The 22,695-nt window shown below is 40.8% G+C and overlaps 1 protein-coding gene and 1 long non-coding RNA gene across 2 annotated transcripts; one reads left to right on the top strand and one right to left on the bottom strand.

The window, feature by feature from the left end:
* Positions 1 to 2,380: 2,380 nt before the first annotated feature.
* PPP1R3C (protein phosphatase 1 regulatory subunit 3C) lies at positions 2,381 to 6,502 on the bottom strand. Its single transcript, XM_053983744.1, has 2 exons — positions 6,444 to 6,502; positions 2,381 to 4,907 (listed from the first exon to the last, which is right to left on the bottom strand). Exon 2 carries the CDS (start codon positions 4,904 to 4,906, stop codon positions 3,962 to 3,964), a length of 945 nt encoding a protein of 314 aa, XP_053839719.1. The 5' UTR covers position 4,907; positions 6,444 to 6,502; the 3' UTR covers positions 2,381 to 3,961.
* Positions 6,503 to 6,664: 162 nt separating this feature from the next.
* Positions 6,665 to 21,083, top strand: LOC128810872 (uncharacterized). Its single transcript, XR_008438161.1, has 3 exons — positions 6,665 to 6,916; positions 11,876 to 11,922; positions 20,898 to 21,083. It is a non-coding gene; the product is annotated as an uncharacterized LOC128810872 (long non-coding RNA).
* Positions 21,084 to 22,695: the final 1,612 nt, after the last annotated feature.

The raw sequence follows: 22,695 nt of genomic DNA, 5'->3' as shown, positions 1-22,695 counted from the left end.
AATAATTGGAAGCCACTGTCACTGAAGGGCTGTAAGAGTACGTGAAGTGAATGCCAGCCAGGACAGGCTGAAGTACAGGTGGTTCTTGAAACAGGAGCAGAGACCACTCAAGAGGATTTAGCACATTCTTACTTTATTTTAGCCTCATGGAAATATTTTATTCTTGATTACATTTCATTTTAAATCTCAGAAGTATCTGAGAGAGATGGGAGTTGTTGCTTTATGCATATTTAACACTGTAAAATCTACCACATTACCATTAATGTACCAGATTTACCATATAAATTGTGGTGATTTGCTTAGCTATATTTAACTACAGAAAAAGACATTCACTAATTGCCCGTGAAAATCCTAATTATGTTCTCAGGAAATGTTCAGACACTGATCTTCCAGGGTGATAGATCTTTGTTAATATAAAACACCAGCAAATTCTAATTTAATTTTGCATGGCAAAATTAAATCTAGCTTCTCAAAAGTGAGCACAGCAATTAGGAACCCAACTTAAAACACTCATATTTGAAGAACAAAGTCTGTAAGCACTGTGCCACCCATAGGCTATAACTGAAAGTCAGACACTGCAAAGGTATAGGAGTGAATCCAGTTACTCACTGCTGTCACATTAGTGCTGGAAATACAGACCTACAGTGCAGCTGAAAAAGGGATTTCCCAAGAGAATGAGATGATGCCACAGGTTGCAAGCTTTTTCTTTCAAGGACCACACCTGCTTTATACCTTCAGGTTTTGGAACAGATATATCTGAAAGGGCAGCATCTAAGATGCTGAGACAATTTTCCAGTAGTGATGTTTTTCTCAGTGTTTGATGAAAGATTTGTAAGACCAGTATTTTTCTCAGTTAATATACCTCATTGTTGCTAATGCTTTTCTCCAGGAGCCTGTTACTTTTTTCATGGATGGGAGCTTTAGTGTTAAACATGAGCTGTTTTAAAAGAGGAAAGAGTGAAACTGTGTTGCTTTGGTAGGGAGTGAAGAAAGGAGAAATCCTTTGCCCTTTCAGCTGAGGGAGGGCTTTGAAGCTGCTGAGCAACACTGCAGCACCACATCGACTCTCTGCTGGGCAAGTAGGACCTTGCAAGGCATCTTTGCAAAGCAGCTGGCTTAAAGCCGAGGCTTGGTCAAAGGAATCTGTCTTCTGGTATTTTTAAGTGATTTATGTCTCAGTCAGGAGCAGGGCAGTTGGGCTGGCTGGTCTCAAAGCCTGGCTGGAGGATAAGAGATGCTGCTTTTCCTCATGCTAGAGGGCTTCTGCTTTACCCAGTAGCCTTACATCTGGTTTGTTGAAGCCAAATTTAACAAATTTCTTGACACACAGCAGCCTTTAAGCCATTAAAGTTACAAATCTCTCTTTAGTTCACTTTTTTTTTCTAGAGCAGGGACCTGGTGGTCCAGTATATAAGAGCTCCTACCCACTAAGATCCAGAGTACTTAGTAACTGAGTCTGAGATTGGTAGGTGGGCTCTGTGTCCAGCCAGCCATGTGGAAGCACTAAATTAATTCCTCAGGTCAGCAAATTGCTGTTAGCTTCATGTCTTCTGCCTTTCAGGAATTGCTTTTTCACAGTTAAAGCTAGATTTCTTGCTGGAAACCCTTGACTTTGTGTGCTGCAGACAGCACTAAACTGCATCTTGTCAGTGAGATAATGTACTAAGAAATCCTCTGTTCAGCTGTGCATGCCATGGAGGAGAAGTAGGGGTGTCCTCTGCCCACGCCCCAGGGGACGAGGGCCCTTGGAAACCTCCCCCACCCTTCTCTCCATTCTCAGTGCCTGTGAGGCCACGCCGCAGCACCACTGGTGTGTGGCTGGCTCACAGCAGACACTTCATTTCCCAGGGAGTCCTTTGGGACTGATGGCACTTCCATGGATTCCTGGGTATAACCTCCCACTGCCCTAGAGAGCAGCATAGCTGCAGGAGGCAGCACAACTGGCCAAGTTCAGGTGAAAGCAACCCAGAAAACATTAAGTGCTGCTGTCTAGATTCACCCATCCACACATATGCTCTAGCTCAGCACGTAAGTCTGGCCCTCAGATTAAGACGCACTCCTGCCAGACTTGCCCACAGCACAGCAAATTGCTTGACAAAATCTGTCAAACCAAAATATTCTAGGTAAATTTAGTGAGATACAGTGTTTCTTAAAATTATACAACTTGCAAGGTGAATACTTTCAAGGATCTCTCATTTAGTGAAGAGCTTGGAATTCGTTTTCAGGGTAATGCCAGCTTCTGATCTGAGATGCCATACCACAACCAGCTTTAGCAGATCCCATTGCACAGAACAAACAGGTTGTACCTTGTATCACATCTAAGTTTGTTTTATAGAAGCTGAGAAAATATATAGATTGAGCTGGCACAGTGAGAAGCAGATGTATCAAAATAAAATTTATTCTTAAAATGGCTAGTTTACACATAATAGCAAAGGTTACATAAGGAAAAGTGCAATTAGTGGAGGAGGCTTATTTCACCTTAGTATTTAACATCTCGTTGCACTGCAAGTAGCTTCACACTCAGGCTATTATACTTCTTAGCTGTGGACAAAAATGTGATTTATGTTTTGATGTTAACACCTTTTCTGTATAGCTAAAAGGTGTGCCAGCATTCACACCTGCTGAGCATGTACTGGACAATTTCTCACACAAGTCTTGCATGAAACCCAGATAACATTTAAAGTTTGACAGCTCACAAAGCTAAATTATAAGCATACAGATACCAAAGATATATTAGTTTACTAAAGTCTAAAAACAAAAACTTATAAAAATGAGGTAAACCAGAACAGTTTTCTATGTGCAAGCCTCTATTCAGTCTAGAGAAAACTAGTAACAACCCATCTCTTCTAAAGAAATTAGCTCTCACAAAGTGCAGCTAATTCACAGTCTTCAATATGAAGGACCTTGCCTATGTTACTTGTGAAAAGTCATGGCTAACGTTGCAATTAGGAGCAAGATGCCCAACCATCAGATGCTGTAAGATTAGATCAGGTGGCGAGTGGAATCACCTAATGATACTACAGAGTAGGAAATTCACAAAACACTTTGTTTTGTTGCCTAACCCTATTTTTCTCATATTAGGGTGGCTTTAAAATTTTTTCAAAGGCACATTTTTCTTTTAACATTGAAAGGCAACCATCTGCCTGCTAAATAAGTAGGATGATGAAGTCAAGGTTACATTTGTTATCAAATGCAAGGCTTCACACAAACACTAAGGACAGACATGACTTCTTAAAGCAGTGGTCACTTCTGCTATTCACTTTGCATCATTTTCTTTAGTCTTCTTTTTACCCCATATATCTTTCTCTGAGATTTAGAAAAACAGCTTTGGAAAGAAGTAATCAGAACATTGCACATCTCCAAGTTATGTAGCACATTCTACCTCTTCCCCTTTTCCCACTTGTCCATTATCCTCTCCAAGTTTCTTAACATGTATTGAGGCCACAACTCTTCACCATGCACCCCTACCTGCCTTTGCTACAAGCACATAGAGGGTCACAGCAAGCCTCCTGACAGCATTTACTGCACTCCTGGTAGGTGCAAAATGAGTTGAGACATTCTGTTTCCATCCATGTGCACACACACATGCTCTCACACACAGTTACCACAGATTGCTGAGACACCATTGCCTTCCATACTACTTTGCAAGTCTCTCTCCTAGTGACCCAGGAGAGCTGACAGCAGGAAGAAAGCAGCATATACATGAGATACAGGCAAGCTACTCCTACAGTATGTAGCATACACATGAGTTGCACCTTGGTTTTCTTCCCTTTCAAGGATAAAGTTTGGCTAAGAACTTCAGGAGCATAATATGGTATAACAAGTCCCACAGTCTAATGAACTTGGATTTTTTTCAGACAGCAAACAAAACCTGCCAGGTGGTTTCACCATGCAGTATGTGAACCAGAAATCTAGCACTGTTCTGTTGCCAAATGGAAGGATTCTTCCTCAGTAGTGTGGATCACCAATATGGTAATGAACTTTCAATCTGACCCAAGCTCTGCCACTGGGGAAAGAGGCCACTGGACAACCTTGGACTGCCCAGCTGATCAGGTTCTCTCTCTTGTCCTCTCCTTGAAGTCTGAAGATCTACATAGCCTTCCTTGGCAGATGGTATCTGAACACCATTAGGCTTCCACTCTGCATGTACAATTTTGTAATTCTGACCCTCATTATTGTCCCAGAAGGTATGTTCTCCACTTTGGTAAGAAATGCAAAACTCTATCTTCTCTTCAGAGGAAATGGCAGGAGGAAAATCAATGGTAAATGAGAAGGTATCATTTTCAAAATCACTGTAAACATTGTTCATGTACACACACTCAACATCTTTGTAGGTCTTCCACGTATCAAAAGTAATACGAACCTGAACCTTTTTTTCAAAGCTCACATTTTTTACTTTCACAGTGCCTGACAGGACCTTCTCTTGCAGGGTGCAGGTCTCCAGGCAGACCAGGTTCGTCTGCAGATGGTTCCTGAAGTCCAGGTAGTCAGTTGAGGGCTGAGGGAAACCCAGAATCAAGGATTTCTCCTCATGGAGTTTTAAGTCAGATGTTATGTCCTCAATGCCTAAGAGGTCAAATGGCAGATCCCACACAGGGGGCTCCTGGAACTCGGAGAAGGTGTGGATCACTGTCAGGGACAGCCCCTTGGAGTCTGCAAACACAACGCGCTTCTTGGCTCGGGCTGGCGAGTGGTTCCAGTCGCTCTTCTGATCTTCGGAGTCGCATTTCACATGAAGGCACGGCCTGAGAGGTTTGAGTCTGTTCACAAAGCTGTTTGTTTGGCAGTCCTCGAGGGGGCTGAGAAAGCTTTTCAGCGGTGGAGAATGGGCTATGCAAATTCGCATGGCCATATCCACAGGCATGCTGGAGCTGGGCAAGGGTCTCGGGTCCAAGACCTGTATCATTCTGAATGGAGAAGAAACACAGGATGTCATCGTTTATTACATCAGATAAGAAGCTTCTCAAGAATGTGTATTTACTTCATCCATTCTCTTAATTATTCATGGCTTCATCTCTGCACAGTTTTAAACAATGCAGCCTAAATCAAAATTGACAGTTCTACCTAAGGAACCATGCTGAAACTAGACTGTCATTTCTTGCCAATCCTAAACTTCTTCAATTCAAATCTACTCTCCTTTCTTTCTCCAAAACTCTGAAAAACAGATTTCAGTGAAAGCTAATTGAACATATTTTCCTGAAAATACAGGAAAGAACATTCTAGTAACAAGTAAAACAGATCCAATTAAAGTAGAAGTGCTCATCCACTTGAACTTCCCTCTCAGAGGCCCTGAGTGTGGTCTTAAAATTCCAACAAGCTGGATCAGCTGCTTCACCTCTGAGCACAGACAGCACTATATTAAGCAAGTTGCCTATCCCATCAGATCATCAGATGGGATTCTATATATCTTTATGCAGAACCATCACTCTGTGGCTCTGAAAAACTCTCAGTTTATCTTTTTAGGCACTTGTTTGGTTGAATAAAAATACTAAAGCACCTTTAGAAATATTTTTATGAGCTGTGAACCCAGGTCTAAGTCATAGGGCTCTTTGCACTGGTAATGTCAACTGCTGAGTGAAACAGGGAAAAAAAGTGGGAGAAGAGAAGGACATACTATTTTTTTCACCTCACTAGGCTTCAAAAATTGACTTTTGATAATCCCTAAAGATTATGCTGAAAGTCTACTCCAAGGATTAAATAAGAATGCTACAGTTTTTTTTGTAAAGAGTTACTCATAACCCTCCCTCTCAGATGATGGATATCAAAATTACTGCGCAAGGCCATGGCCCATGCAATGCCAGATAGCTTGAACATTTCTAAAAGGGGCTTCAACCACAGCACATCACTGCTGAGATGGATGCAGTCCTTGCAGGAAACAGAGTTTTGTTGAGTCACGGAAAGGCATTTGCCTTGTCACTTAAATAAATGGCTTTCTGCTTCCCAGAGTTCTCACTGGTATTCCAGAGCCCTGCCAAAAATAAAGCAGAAGCTGCAGTGGCCTCTTCTTACTTTTTTTTATTGTGGAGTATTTACCATAATAAGCAGTAGGAGGAGAGTACCGGAATCAAATTAATCAACTTTTGCTTTGCTTTATTAGGAATTGAACTAAGGCTTCAGAAAAATACTCTCTCTGCAACTTTGGTGACCCGAGCTTTTGCAGTGTCGGGAAAAAAAAAAAAATAAAAAAAAAAAAAAAAAGAAAGAAAAAGGAAAAAAGCCCACGCAACACCGAAATAGCAAACAAGCGCCAAGCATGCAAACCCCACGCCACGGCCGGAGCAGCTTGCTGGAGAGGGCTGCTGGAGGGGGCAGCGGGCGCTGCCGGCGCAGGGCGGGCGCTCGGGCAGCAGCGGGGACGGCGCCCGGCGGGACCCGCGGGGCGCAGCGAGCCCCGGGCGCCGCTGGCACAGCCGGGCGGGCAGCGGGGCCCGGCCGGCGCTTACCTGGTGCGCTGCAGTGCTGGGGCCGCCACCGCCGCTCCCGGGCCGCGCCCGCCGCGCCGCCGCCTTTATGGGGCCGGGCCGCGGCCCGCGGCCAAGGGGCGGCCCCGGCGGGGCCGTGAGGGGGGGCTGCGGCCGCCGCTCCCGGCCGGGGCCTGCCGCGTGCCCGGGGGCTGCCGGCCGGACACACCCGCGGTGCCCCTGCCTTGTCCGCGCCCGGAGCTGCCCGTGCTCCCTCGTGCTCCGGGAAAGGCGGCAGCAGCTGCGGGCACCGGGCTCCGAGGAGGGCTCGCCCAAGCACGCGGCTGTGCAGGCGGCCAGCGAGCGAACGGGGATTCTCTGCGAGCGCTTTTCGCGTGCCCATGTGGGGCTGCTTCGGGGCGCTGCTGAAGGACCTTGCCCAGTTCAACAAAACCCGTGTTAAATTATAGACTTCTGTGCTTCGCTGGAAAGGAGTTGGGACACTGAGTTGTAAGGTAATGTTCCCAGGGCCAGAAATCCATCATCCTGGAATCAAACTGCCTTTGTCCTCAGTGAAAAAGTACTTTTGAACTTTTAATGTAAATGGTGCAGATAGCTTTTCACCTCGCACACCTGGTGATCTGTGCACTGCCTGAGAATGACAGGCCCTGCTATAGGTCCCGCGTTTTATCTACTGCCTTTTTCCAGAGGAAAGGGACAAAAAGTGGTGGAAGGCAGCCCCGCAGCATTAGCCACAGCAATACTGTGGCACTGCCGGTGTTCCGCCTGCCTCCCAGAGACACGGTGACCGACAAGCCCTTGCAGGGGCTGTGGACAGCCCGCAGGTGACAGACAGCATGCTGTCTCCTGCAGGCTGAGTAATCCTACTAGAGAAGGTTCATCGCTGAGTTACTGCTCTTCAAAGACCATGTCCTGGTTGCTAATTTTCTCTCTGGGTCTTCTGTGGATCAACAGTTCCACTACCACCTTCTTGCTGCTCAGCTGCTCTTCCCCAATGGTGGGAGATGACTTGCAGTCAACCCACAAGATGTGATAGGGAGTCTATGAACTGTGGTTTTCTGAGTTCACAGCTTTTACCAGTAGATGAGACCACATACAAATGAACAGCAGGAAGTCCTATGTTCTACATGAAACAAAGGGGTCTTACAGTGATGAGCAAACAGTAAAGGATTTTTCTGTTCTTGATTTGTGAGCAAAAGAAATTAAAAGCACTACTGCTTATGTGTGAGAATTTATTAGAAGATAGGGTGTGAGCATACCAGATGATGACAAGGACATTTCCATCTTGGATTCAAGCTACATACTAGCAGAGGGAACAAACAGGAAAGGCTAGAGGCTTCTATGGCAGATGCATGACACATGGATTGGTATCTGCCTCTGTACATATAATGAGAGTATTCATAAGCCAGGAACACTTCAGTTTCTTAGTTCTGCCCCTTGGTGACTGAAGTTCCTGCCTTTTGTGATAGTACATGATGTTGTCACCCAGACAAAGCCTGGAGCAGTAACTGGCAATGCACACAAGGCTTTGGAAGGTCCTGCTCTGTTCCCTGGAGCCAGTTACTCAGGACAGCCTTCCCTGGTCCTCCAATTCTCAAGTTGCATCCCTGCTGCTCACATTGCTCTTCCTCTCCCTTCCCTTCTTTTATCTTTTGGTGACTGCTGGCTCCCTATCGAAGGCAGATGATATTTTCTCATTGTTTGTCTACAGAAAGTGATAGAAAGCAGCATCTGAGTTTTGGAAGCCTTGCTAGTAGCCTTCCTAGTCACAAGTTTATTTTTCTTTCGGAGGAGCTACAAAGACTTTCAGCCCCAGCCCCCCCCTTGCAGTAAGCCAGGTCAAACATACCCATGGGTATAAGGGAGGACTGGACACATGGCTGGCACTTACCAAATATTTTCTATTTACCCATTATAAAAAATGAGTAAATAACTCTGGAGTTTGTTTGCCTGTGCTACTTGGATCTTTGTCCATGGATCTTCCCACACACACTGCTTAGCTGGGTTGCTGTGTTAGCAGGGATCACGTGCAGCAGAGTTGGGGCTGCTCTATCACATTATCTGCAGACACTAAATAAGAGCTGCTTGAAGCCTGTAAAAAAGGAGTTGCCTCAAGGCTTTCCTACACGTATTTCTGTTGCTTTGTAGTAGCTCATTGCACTGTTGGTGCTATAAAATATTTTGCTCCTGCTGTGTAAAATACCTGTTTTGCCCAACTTGGAAAACATCTTGAAAGATTGTTTAAAGTGATATGTTTAGCAAAAAAAGGGTAGTGAGATCCAGAGCCTTTTCCCAAGTCAGTAAATAGAGACTGGATGCAGTAACTTTGTGCCTAATTGGTAATCTGGAGCACATTCATGGCCATGGACTGGTGTCCCAGTTCCTAGTTGCCAATACAAGCAGAGAGTGCTGTGCAGAGCAAGGGTAACTCTTTCCTCATCCAGAGAGGCATTCCTGCATCGAGGCAAACTGACAGGGTTATGTGAGTTAGCACACCAGTTTGTCCTGTCAGTGACGGTTCCCTAGCTGTGCTTTTTATAGAGGACTCAGGTTTCCAGATACTTTGGTTTGGCATGTTAAAATGTAAATCTGTCTGTCTGTCTTACCTTTCAAATAGTGCTGCTAAAATGGGAGCAGCAGAGGGAAAAAAAACCTACTGTCTTACTGTGCATTTGACAGCACTTTGTGGCATATCAGCTTTTCTGACATTGGTAGGTGCACAATGGCAGAAATATGTAAGTGGGAAAAGCACGGCTGATTATAAAATCAAGCCCCATCATAGGGGGTTATACCTCCAACTGCTTCTGAAGAAGGAAACCCAAGTCGATCACCCAGACTAGTTCTCTGCCTTTTCCTGAAAAAGTGGCACATTAGACCTAGTAAGTTAATTGCAACATGTTAGCTATACAAAACACAGTTTTACTATAGCAACCATAGTTTCACTAAACCTTAAATGTACGTTTTTAAAGCAGTTTGCAGACTAGATGGTCCAGATGCAGTGGAAGGCACAGGCTCACTTTCAAGGAGTTCATTGAGGTTGCTCAGTGACAAACTGGCAATTGGGCCCACACTGCTCTGTTCAAACGGTATTAGCTCCAAAGTAAATGTTTTTATATGCAGATGGTTCTCCAGGTCTTGCCATTCTTCACCTCACCTGAACTAACCACGACCTTTCAATCAGCAGTTCTGGGAACAGATAATGAGTGATTGTGCCTTCCTGTCAGCTATCACACCTCAATGGGCTGCTCTGGTCATCTCTTTGCTGGCTCTTGCCATTTTATAAGAGTGAAAGGACTGGTTTTTTTCAGCCTCTTTTCTGAGACTGAATAATTAAGCAAGGATTTTGTGTTTACTCTGACTTTATTACTTTCAGGTTGCTCTGCTTCTTTGCTATCCTCCCCCACAACTTCAGGAAGGAAGAAAGGAAATACATTGCAGTGGAGGATATAGAAAGAGTAGAGGATCTACTAGCATTCCATTAAAGCCTTTTGAAGCTTTTGAAGATAGGCAAATATTTCCTCAGAGCTAAGTAAAGTCATGACCACAGTTATAGGTAAAAAAGTCCAGAGAGAAAAACATATGTCCATTTCACTTGCATAGTAATGCATCTCTTGAGAAATCCTTGCTGTTTGCTGGGTGGGAGAGCAATGCTAGCTTAATGCAGTTACAGTATGCAATTGAGCAGGAAAGCCTTTGATTTGGTTTTGGGCGTGAAACTAAAATCAATTGCTAGGCCAGCTGCACTATACTGGTGTCATTAGAAAACAGAATGTGTCCACCTTATTTTGGCTGGCACGCTCCTGCAGCATCACACAACACTTGTGAAAGAGACAGAGCTTTAATGACTTAAAGAACATCTCTCGTAATAGAAGGGACAATTCTGTCACACAGGGTTAACAGCAGCCATTTTTTTTTTCCTTGTCTTGAGCTCTTCTGTTCAATATTTGTTCTCTGCTACTAAGACTAATCTTTGTGAATGTGATTATCTGTGAAGTTGGGTTGCAGTTTTCTATGAATGTGACTGTGAGGCAAATAGTGATATTTCAGATACATAGCAAGTCAGTTGGGCCTGTAAGCATGTGAAAATTCAAAATTACTTTTAGTGGTTTATCTGATGAAATATAGTAAGCAGAGTTTTATTAAGTCCTAATAGAAGGCTATATTCTTTACTTGCTTCTCAGAACCCTTTGGTGAACTTTGAAAATTACTAATGGCTGCAAATTTATACCAAGGAAACTAGTCCTGGGAAACTCTGTTATTGTTTTAGGAATTTCTTCAGCGCTAGTACAGTCCATAGAAGGAAGAAATAATTTTTTTTATATTTTTAGAATTTTTATTAGCCCATTTCTCATGGTTGGTGGGTGAGTGGTTTCAACCAGATCCAACATGCTACAGCTGTTGGGAAGCCCTCACTGAAATACCTGTAAATTCTAATCACTTGTTAATAGGCAAATCAGAGAAAGTCTGGGAAAAAATATTGCAGCCCTTACTGCAGTACTGCCATAACCATCCCCTAGAGAGCAGGGCAAGCAACATGCAGCCAAATGCACTTGCAAAGATGGATGGGGTTTATATTTTCTTACAGCAACAGGACATGGGTCTAATTCTTTGGGCATTCATAGGGGTTCTAGGTCTCATTCTATTTCAGTCACTAGTGCAAGTTCTTGCCACTCTTGGAACTTTCCACGATTAAATTCAAAGACATTTAAATTCTTAAACTGAAAGCTTTGGACTGAATTAGAAGCTATAAATTGATTTAAAATGTCTAATCTAGTTAAGGCTGATTAATGATAAATTAGTCAATTGCAGATGAGCCATCACTTTGAAAATGTATAGTGGCAGAGAAGTGTGTTGCTTTCTGAAAAAAGTGACATAGAAAAAGCAAGAAAGCATATCGCAGGCTGCTCAAATGTTTAATGTCATGTGATTATATTAAATTCAGGATATTTTGAGCAAAATTCCTTAAACTGATTTATGCAAAATGCAGTCTTTTAGAAGTCTTTGCTAGTATGTAGTAAGATGAAATAAAGACAATGCCACATTATTTATAGATTACTGCGATGTAGAGTGAAAAAAGAAAGAAAACCAAAAGAAGGAAGAGCATAAATGTAGGTATTCATTCTTGGAATAACCTGAACTTTCCATGAAGTGTTTTACAAGAGTGCAGAAAAAAACCACATACATATATTTTATACATAAGTATAAATCTGGCTCATAAATACAGACCAGATTAACTTTTGAGAAGGCAAAGGCTTTCCTAGATGTCTGAAACAAATGCAGTATTTCAATATTCCAACATTCTTTTTCTCAATTTTTTGTGAGTTTTATTTTTAACCACACACCTGAGATGGTTGAACCTTGACAATCTGTGGCCAAACATTTAATAAATATAAATTATGTTGCTGTGAATAGATAATCAGTGTTTATTCTCTCTTTTTTTCCCCTCGGCCCAGGTGAAGGAGTTACCTCTGCTGATGAATAGTCTTTTCCAAAGAAAACAGTCAGTGAAATGCTGCTTTGTGCAATTTGGTTTATGCTTAATGTTGTGTGAAGAAGCAAATGTTGGTTCAGCAGACACTTCCATCAGCTATGTGGGCAGTATTCTTGTTCTTTGCAATCTCTCAAGGAAAAATGTGATATTTTTTATGCACATGGGCACAATTCCCTACAGACTTGCAGGAGCCACGTGATTATTCAATATGATTACCATTCCCATAAAATTTATGTTGAATAAAACCTTCATCCTGAATAAGCATTGCTATATCTGACAGTGGCCCAACTAACAGCTGCAAGATGTTCACACAGAGTGTTGAGAAACCCTTGAAGGGTCTGAGTAACACTCCTTTTCTTGTTCTGCAAACCAAAAGACAAGATCCGTTTCTCTATTTTAGGTTCTCTTACAAGGTTCTTTTTGTCTTGTGTATCACAAGGGAAGAATGGGGCTTGGAAATCAGTACAGCGAAATTCTGTGCTGAGTTTTTATTGGATTTTCTGTGCAGGGAAAAAACTCCCCTATGACATATGTCTAAGAGATGAATGAATGAATCTTTTCTCTTTCAGATCTAGTTTAATTTCTAACCACTTCAGACAAAAAATTTGAGTTTACCAGGATCTGACCTAGTTATGCCTAGGGTGCAGCATACATATGTATATGAATGTATATTTCCCCAGTTTCACGGGGGTCAACTTTCATGCAGACATTCACTTCATTTTTAGATTTGCTGGAAAGAATGAAGCTCTTCAATCCAAGTGCTGTAACAACACCAGTCCTCTTTCATCCTGCAGTGGAAGGAGAACTAGTTATGGTCCTGAGTGTAGAAAGATTTGTGGCCTAAATAATATATTTGCAATAAATTGGTTTCTTTGGGTTATTCTTAGATGCTGCTTCTCAGAACACAGATGGTTTACTGTCAAAATGTGCTGCTCCATATATGCAATAATACTTACAGTAAGTTTTGCAAGATTTAAAATGGTTTTAATCAGTGAGAATTATCTTGCATGCTTCTCTGGAGAATTGCAGTCACAGAATAGTGGAGGTTGCAAGAGGCCTTTTGAGGTCACATAATCCAGTCTCCTCCTCAAAGCAGGAATAGCTTCAAAGTTAGATCTGGCTGCTCAGGTTGCTCGTCCAGCTGAGCTTTTAACAACTTCAAGGACGCAGCCTCTCTAGACAACCTGTGCCACTGCTAACAACTCTATTAATTTTTTCTATTTATCTGTCTGGAATTCCTTTTCTGCAACATGTGACCGCTGCCTCTTTTCCTTTTGCTGTACTTCTCAAGGGAAAATCTGGCTCCATCTTCTCTTGATTTCCTCTTAGTACTGGGAGGCTGCAGTCTGACCCATTCTAACTTAGCTTTTCTTTTGCAAGTTAAGCGAAGTCAGCTCCCTCAGCCTCACCTTCTGCAGCACATTCCAGGCCACTAACCATGCTGGTGACCTTCCACTGCTCTTAATGCAAACCTAATGTTCAAATGCAAACTTAACCCCCCCACATCCCTCCTGGCTAGCTCTTTTTATCCACTTTGGCACTGGGATAGACTCTAGTTCATTGAGCAAAACACAGCTCATGCCCTAACTTCATCTACCTTTCACTCTGCTGCAAAGGCATGGATCTCCCCTTGGTGACACTGACATGCATTTCCTAGTCCTAATGTACACTTTAAGGGTATGAGGAGTTGAGGACTTTCATCTGAAGAGAAATCACTGAGTGTGTTGGGGGGGGAAAGGAATTCTGTTTTTATTCCCAGACTAGGTGAAAACAATAAGCTTCTCTTAACCCAAAGGCAGTTAGAATTTTTTCTTTTTAATGAAGTTCTGATGTTTAAAGGAATAAATATCCAACAGAGTGCTTCTTGGAAACATAACATTTAAAAAACAAAACTCAACAAAGCCAACCTTTCTCTTTGCCTTCAGCAAAGATTTCTGTCAAGGATCCCTTCACAGAGAATGAGATGGGACACAAAATAACACATGGCATTCATGTCCTTCTCCTAGGTTAGAGAAAACCCATCCTGAAGTACTTGATCCTTTTTTATACACCCCAGCATTTCTCTGCAGTATATTTATGCATGCAAAGAGGCATAGCTCTAACAGGAGAGGCTCAGAGAGATGGAGTCCAGCCAAAGCAGTTTTCAGCCTATTCATAGGACAGGAGCTGGCTGTCACCAAGCCAAGGCCTGGCCATATCAACTGGCTATTATGGGAGAGGAAGTTGTGGTTCTGTCCTTTGGGAGCAAGTGGGGGAATGGAGGGATGTAAAATATTTACACAATAAATCTTTTTCCATCCCATTTAAATTACTAACTTTTTTAATTTCTCTGTACCCCAAGAGAAAGAGAAGTTGCTCCCTTGGTAGCTTTTTTTCTCAGGGCAGTAATAAAGACAGTGAGCATGAAAGAAAATAAACTCTAGTTCTGTATAAAACAGGTAGCACAGAAATTATGCATTGATTTTATTACTGCTGTCATATATTACACATTTGGCTTCTCAAGATAATAGCCATATTCATAATTTATACAGTCTGTGTTTGAATATCCCAGAAGAAGGTATTTAAGGAGAAACTTCTCTGCTAGTCATAGCAAAACAATGTTGAAAGCAGGATGGGGTGTTGGTCAATGGAATGTCTCTGTTTTAGAAATTACACCCTATTATCAGGGCTGCTAGTTTCAAAATCAGGTTATGCGTGCCCTGCAGGTATAATACCAGAAAATAAAATAGTATACCTGGCCCTTTTATGTAACACAATGTAAGTACAGATAGAGGAAGAGAAGTGATGATTCATTATCTGTTCATCCAAAAACCAAGAATGCTGATTCACATACTACATCCTAAAGCTTCACAAGTCTAAACATATTCTTGACTATTGTCAAATCATCTTTCTAGATGCTGTGCAAAGGAGACGGGCTATGCTTTCCATCACTGATCTTGTTCTAAATCCAAAATGTTTAGATCAGCCTTAGAGTCAGTAGCATTTAATGTCTCTTCTAGCATATCCTATTTCTACCATCCCTTGTTATAAGTTTTGCAAGTGATATAGTACTTGTTTTGTCCTCTATGTTTTCAAACGGCATACGAAACTCTAAAAATACATAATAGAGTTGATAGCCTACTACAGCTTTTTATTCCAGGCTTATGCTTGTGCCCTGTTTTTTATGATAGCCATATAAAAAATAAAGGCAAATTAATCCTTCTTGCAGGAAAAAGTAATTCTGTCCAAGACAGGGAGCTTCCTGGACTCTGACATTTATGGTTTTTACTTCTACATCAGTTTGCTGAAGCTAGCAAAATGTTCTTTCTACCATTTTTATCAAGAGAAGACATTAGTCTCCATTTTGTTTAAACTGTATAAACTATTAAGAGTTGGATGCAAAGTTGATAAGAACCAGCTGTTCCTAATGAAACTGCATGAGACCTACTCCAGTGTAAGCACATCAGACTGGTGTGAAGTATGAATAACATCCCACACACACACACACACACACACACACACATATATATATATATATAAGAAGTCCCTGTCCTGATTCTCTGGCTGACGTTTTTAATGAGACCTTCTCAGCAAAGTCAACAGAGATATAGTCTTTTGCTCTCATGGGTCTTTGAGGTCCTCTGTTCTCAGGATCATTTCCTTTCTTTATTCATATGAATTTGAAAGAGTAATTATACTCCTGAAGATCTTTCCCTGAACAATGTTACCACACACAGTGTGTAACCCTTACAATGCAATGATTAACAAGGGTGGGAACCCCCGCTTGAAACTCCTACCAGGCTTTTCTTGATGTGGCAAGATGATGCTTAGAAATGCATTCAGTGGGATGTGTTCCGAGTTTAGGGACAATTATGTTTTCACTGTGCATCATTCCCACAGCCACAGTAGTTTGCAGAAATTTAATAGATCATGGGGTTCCTTTGAATCCATGGGTTTCTGTACTTCAGTACCAGTATACTATAAAAAGATCAAATGGCAAATACCAACTCAAATCTGTTGTAATGCTGAAAATAAATGCCATAAAAAACTTACAATTTGATGAAGTGTTGCCTAACATTTATTTCATCTGTCTATATTGTCTGTTTATGGAAGAAGGAATGGTTAAACAGACCAGCTGAGCAAACCTTCTTTCCCTGCAGATTCATAGTGTAAGTTTAACAGTGGAATGACGATGTTTCCATGCTTTATCAAAAGAGTTAGATAGGTGAAGATCTGAATTAGAGCAAGACTTTATAGCAGGAAGGAAACATGACTTACAGATAAACCAGACACTCCAACAACCTGTAGCCAAAATACTGTAGAACTCTTTGAGGTGCTGCTATGTCACACAGTATTTTAACTACTACCAAAATGCATTGTGACCCTATTGTTGATATATATTATCAAATCTAAATCTGGTGTTCTTCCTTTCTAGGTCTTTTGAGTAGATGAGTTAAATTACCCACTGAGACTTCACTCCTGCAGATAATTGACTACTCAACCACCTTAAATTTGCCTTTGGTAGCCAGGCTCAGAGGGCTGATGATAGGATAGCTAAAGCAAAAAGCATATGCATGGATTTTGAGTGGGTGAGAGAGATATAAGCATACATCCTGAGAAAATGCTTAGTTTGCTTGCTCTTTTTTAATCTGAAAAACAGGGCACTGATTTCCTGCCAGGGGACACTTTTGAATAGGAATGTCTGGAATTGCCTACTAAATTTGGTTTAACTTGGAGTAGGTGGCAGAGAGCAGGAGGAAATCATGACGGAAAAAAAATGGATGTCAGCCTAGGAAAAAATTGGGCTAGAGGCTGTGTATCTAGAGGCGTTATTCTGTCTCTGAGCAGATGCTATGACAGAGGCCTATTTTTATGGGGTCATGCATTTTCTTCAAAGGGTACCCAGAAGGGAGCACTGCCAGTTCATGTTGGTCCTTTTTTCCTATCACAAATGTCATAATTTAAATGTAAAATGTGCCAAAAAAAAATCCAAGCAAAAATAATTTAGATACATTGTCAAAATATGAAGGGAAATTTTATGCCTTCATAAATTCTGTATTTTCACTGCAGGTAAGTGTTTTGTAGGCACATTTGAGTTTATCTGAACATCATTACTCCAATAGAAACTCAGTCTTGGGTGTTATTTAAAAAAAAATCTTTTAGTGTCTTCGAGCAGTGCTAAGCACAAGGTCTCTAATTCAGAGGAGATGCTGGCCGCTGCCCTCCCTTTGCTCTGTTTCCTTCACCTTTTGCCTCAAGTGATGCAGCAGAAAATTTAGGGAAAGATGACATCTAAAATGACACGTGACATTTTAAGAAGCACGTTTTCTTGACATCCCATTTCTCCATTTCTCCTCCTACCTTTTTTTTTTTTTTTTTTTTTTTTTTTGTCCCTGCAGTTAGAGGAGCTGTGCTAGTCATGAGTGTCTAACAGCTCTGTGTGCCAGTCCTGAGACTGAGCTCACATATCTGCAAAACAAACTTTCCACAGTGGAAAACTCATCCCTGCACTGAGGCAAAGCGGGTTACTGGAGGGAATATAATAAGGACTCAGTGTATCATTCTTGCCCAGAGAACACGAGGGGAAGGGATCAGATTCATCCTTGCCTCCTCCCACTTGTAGCTAACAGAAAACAGTCAAGAATTTTTTCAGTGAGTCTTTCTAAGAAATTTAGGGTCAGGTGTTTGCTGAAGACAGAGCAGGACTTGAGATGAACTCCTTTGTCCTAAAAAATGACTAAGAGCAGCCCTGTTTTCAGTTGCAGCTGAGGCAGCTTCCAAGGTGCACAGCCTGTGAGCTCCACAGTGGTGCCTCACAGAATCAGTGAATTAGTCTTACCATATGCTAACACACCAGGTGCAAAAACAAGGTTAGTGTGTCGGTGGGTCTGTTGCAAACACGTGCCAATTTGGTAGCACAAAATCGCAACTATTCACATATATTTTAAAGGAAAGGCTCTACTCCCTATTCAGAAGCAATTTAAAAATAGGAGAGTGTTAGTTTCACATAGATAAACTTGGAGGACTGACATAAGATAATAAAAGGTACATAGCAAAGGAAAAGAACATTCAAATAAATCCCTGCAGGTCACTGTAGCCTTGCTTTGAATTCCTTCCAAATTTAGCCTGGAGTGTCCATACCTATGTCAAGTTGTTTTTGTACACGGCACCACAGAACTGGTCCAAGCTAACCTTCAAACAGAAAACCAAATTCCACTATCTCTTTCATGTTTTTCCTTCTTAATCACTTGATAACTTAAAACCTCCCAATACCTGACAGAAAATTTTCTAGTTAAGCTGTTTAGAGATCCCTGAATTGAAAGACATAATGTGAAATGAACACCAATCAAGGTACCAAGGAACTGTGGAAGATCTTCTCAATGACTAGTCCCTGGAAAGGTTGTTACTGTTTGGGGCTTATTTTGTAAACATAACTTTTTCCTACAAGAGAAGGAATATCATTTTTCCTATTAAGTAGCCACAAAGTGCAAATAATTGTCAGTCACTGGTAAAAATATTTCCCCCTCACCTCCCAAAATTCAAAAAATTCTTAGACTTTTTTAATACAGACTTTTTTTATTGTTTGGGATTCTTGGTTAACATTTATGTAAATAGTTCCATTTAGTAATTTTAAGTGCAACGGTGTTTTGCAAAAGAACAGGGTACAAAATATCCTGTGTGCTGAATTACAATTTAATTTGTTAGTCATATTTCTAATGCATTTTTTTAGCATAACAAAAGTACTGTTTTGGCCTAAAAAATCCAGGTCTTTTACTGATTTTAAATTTCTGGTTTGAAACTTCTTGACACATAATTCACATTATGTTTATGGTGGTTTCTCTTCATTCAACTTCTTTTTCCTTAAACAATGGACAGAAGGCAGGGTTTCCAAATGGCACTATGTTCTAAAATTTATCAGGGTGCTTGGCATCAGAATTAAAAAGACCATCAGACTTTGCCATTACCTCCAGTAACCACATACCCAGCTGCTTTGCACAATTCCTCCAGATATAGACACAGAGGGGCTATATTAAGCCTTGTCACAGTTTGAATTTGGAACCTCTGTCCAAAGAGTATAATGTCACCTAAGCTTTCACATTTGTGCTGGGAACAGCTAGAGCAGAAGCAGGGGTTTAAACTAGGACACTGGCAGTTTGCCTGAAGAAAAACCAAACTGCCAATAAATCTTCTGTCTAAAGTATTTGGACAAAGTGTAACTTAGAAATTAAAAAGAATCAGTAACCAGGCAATTTCAAAATACAAACACACAATCTTGGATTCCTTGTTTCTTTGTCAAGAAAAAGTATATTTCCAAACTAAGTCTGTTAACTAAAGGTTAAATCTGATTCCTCTGGCTGCTTTCCTAAAGGAGGAGCTTCAATGCTGTCCCAAGCTGACTTCTGTCCATACATACAGATCTCAGTCTTGAGTAACGCTGTGAGCTTGGCCTGTGTGGGAGCATAGCTTGAATTTCATCCTTTCTGATCAGACTAATAATAATAGCAAGGCTATCACTACTCCATTCTGCCAACAGAACTATTTAGGTGGTTTTAATATCACTTTGCAGAACATCTGCTTTTACTTCACTCCTTTTTCATTCTGGAATTAACTCTTACCACACCTACAGTGAACTTTTCTACCATCCCAACTGGGTAATTACCTCAATAAAAAAGACAAGATAGCTGTACAAATGCTGCTTTGCAAGAAGTGCAAAGCAGTGCACACTTCACACAGCAGCACTGCACTCCCTGCCCATCCTCCATCAATCCTGCTGCCTCACAGGTTCCTTGCAGCCTGCAGCCTTAGTGGCCCTGTGCAGTGTAAGGCACCAGCTCACACCATATCTTAACCCAAGCTGCATCTGCTGGACAAGGATGTTGCTTTAGAGAGTGGTCTCAGGGTGGCCATTAATGCATAATTTAGATCTAACCACTATGGTTTCTCATAGCTTTTTTGAACAATGTAAGTAGCACGAATATTTGTTTCATTTCTTACTATACTGATGCATAATGTTCTGATTTCTGGTTCTTCTCTTCAGGGATTTATTAAATATTCCTTTTAAGAATGTTATGAGCTCAGCATCAAAGTACATTATAAATCTGTCCAGAAATAAATAACACAGTGCTGAGGAATGTTAGCTAAGGGAATCTATAGTAAATTTATTTCTTTCTCTCCCACTCTTCTGCCAGTGCAGAGGCAAAGCCTTCAGATTCTTCTCCTATCCCAAAGGGACTGGCAGTTGACCAGCTTAATTAGCAAGCTCTCTATGTAAGTCAACATGACTACTCCAAATATTCCAATACTTTGCTAGACAGAACTAGGCCACATGGGGAAAAAAATAACTAATTCAGCTCTTAACCAAGGTGGGCTTCACTTACTGGACTCTTTGAGATCTCTGCTAAAAGCAGACCAGTTCTTCCCCAGAAGATGGTGTTACTGTGCTGTTAGATGCAAAAGACAGTTTCTACTTCACATTCTCTATAGGTAAATCCAACTTCCCAGAACTTCCCTCTCTGTGTTGCCTGAGTAGATGCCAAGTGAGAATTGCTCAGAAAAGTACAATTTTATTTTATTCCAAGTTTGTTTTGCTAAAAGCTCTTTTGGCTAAATTGGAGGATTCCCAATACCTCCTGATTTTTCCTTACTGTGATTTCTCTGCCTTGGAGAAAATGAACACAGGCATGTATCAGTCATTGTGGTAATGAGGCCTCTCAGATCTTCACTACAGCACAGACTGCTTTTGGGTCTCTCAATGTAGCTGTAAAAAGGGAAACTGATATTCCTAATAGCGTTATCAAATACTGTTAGTGTAAGGTGGCTGAATGGAGAAGAAAACCCCTGAGCCATTTGTGCATGCACTCTTATCAGTTCTATGGTGCTCTGCACCCTTCTGAATGCACAGCTGACTTTGCTGGTTGTGTCAAACTGACTCAAATGATCATTTGTTTGCCTACCATTTAAGATCCCTAGTAACTAGCATGCATTCCATATATTTTTTTTTCCAGGAATACTATTTCTCTTGGATCAAAAACAAATTAGGCCAACTTGTATCCAGTGTTTATCTGTCACAGAGGACTTCTGTTTACAAGCTAAGAGGGCCACAAGAACATCTGGGTCCTATCATCTGGATTGCAAGGGCTATTCTGGTCCACACTGAATAGTTTCAATGCAAGGACAGTATTGAGGAAGACAGCAGTAGCTCTGCTCCATGAGCTGTCCTGACAGCAGAGAAAGAATCATCAGCAAAATTATTTCTGAAGAAAACCAGTTAGTAACCTAACGTGGAAAATGCTATTTCACTGTTAGATGCCTATGGGACCTTGATTTGTGTGCACACATATTGTGTGCAGAGATAACATTTCAAATGTCTTTAAAGTTTTAAGATCTTCATCATGCCCACTTATCCACACCAGTCTAACCTTCCATTCAGCTGCTCTGTTTCCAGTCTTGAAGTTGTTCAAGTCATGAAGCAGATCTGGAAGTAAAATAGGCTCCCACTGGGCATTTTCTGGGGAAGTGAGGTAGGAGATACAGTTCAGTATTTCTCATCTTGAAGACCAAAGGGCCTGGCCAGATGAGGCAATGAATTGAAAAGGAAAGAGAGAAGGATGATCATTCATGCTTCTGGAACCATTCCAGAGAAATAGAACCTAAGATATATTTAGTAACCTTGCTGTTGAAAAAAAATCTCGTGTAACTTCACCTTAGCAGCAATAGCCTGCATTTATGTAATCATGCAAAGTAAAAATGACCTACTTTTTAATTTTAAAGAAATGTATTCAGTAACCTCTAAAATATAAAAAGGAAAACTTTTTATTTCCCAGATAGCTGAAATCTTCATTACACAGCATTACCCTATACACTAAAAAGTATTGCCATTTAAAGAGGAATTTATCAGGTATTAGGCATTGGCTGTACTGGCCAAGTACCATGTGTCGAGCTAAATAATCACATTCCCAGGTGAAATTTAGCACCATTTACTATTTTTAGGCAGTCAGATTACATCCCTGTGTACCCATGCTTTGAGAGTCACCATAAGGCAACATTTCAACAATCAAAGCCTGTTTGATAAAAGAAGAAAATTAGTAATTTTCTAGACTTAATGGCAAAATTATCTTCCATGGATAAAGACATAAATTACTGCTATAAGGCTTCATATAAACTATATAGAAGAAATCTCAGTTGCTTATAATAATTAGAGAATTTATAAAGTAGATCACAGAAATAATCCTAGAATAAACTGCCTAAATAAAGTGTTTAAAATTTTCTCTCTCTTGATAAAAAAGAAAAAAAAAATCCAGAGAAAGGCTGTGTATACACATAAATGAATGGTATGTTGCCATGCATTTATGTCCCTGAACCATGATGGAAAACAGCAATACTTAATTTGCTAATATTTCCCCATTCTTTAAATGTATAATATTGACAATAAACAAAGCCAACAAATTTACTGTTCCACCTAAAAATCACTTTACTCGTGGGTTGTGTGCGTGTGTGTGTGTGGGAGAAGAGAGAGAATGATGCCGAAGACATTTTACTTTTAAAATGTTTTCATAAACTCCAGTGTAAAATTCAGTAAGCCTTTTTGTAAAGTATCAGTGAAACCGGGGCAAGATTCATTTTCTTGAACATATTTAGTCAGTAATATATACAAAAATAAAGACCTGTGTAATAGAGTCTTAAAATGTTGCCAGATTAAGGGCTTTTAACTTATTTTTACAATTTAATTTGCTTTCAACACTGTTCAAGTATACAGTTATTTTAGAACTTTCTGACTACTCAATGTTTTCTAACTTTTGTTAG

The sequence above is a fragment of the Vidua macroura genome, chromosome 8 (genome assembly GCF_024509145.1).
Source record: "Vidua macroura isolate BioBank_ID:100142 chromosome 8, ASM2450914v1, whole genome shotgun sequence".
Classification (NCBI taxonomy): domain Eukaryota; kingdom Metazoa; phylum Chordata; class Aves; order Passeriformes; family Viduidae; genus Vidua; species Vidua macroura.
This window is presented reverse-complemented; position numbering and strand designations above follow the sequence as displayed.

What these genes read in the sequence shown, in the direction of transcription:
- PPP1R3C (XM_053983744.1), bottom strand. Translation starts at nt 4,906, where the DNA reads ATGATACAGGTCTTGGACCCGAGACCCTTGCCCAGCTCCAGCATGCCT.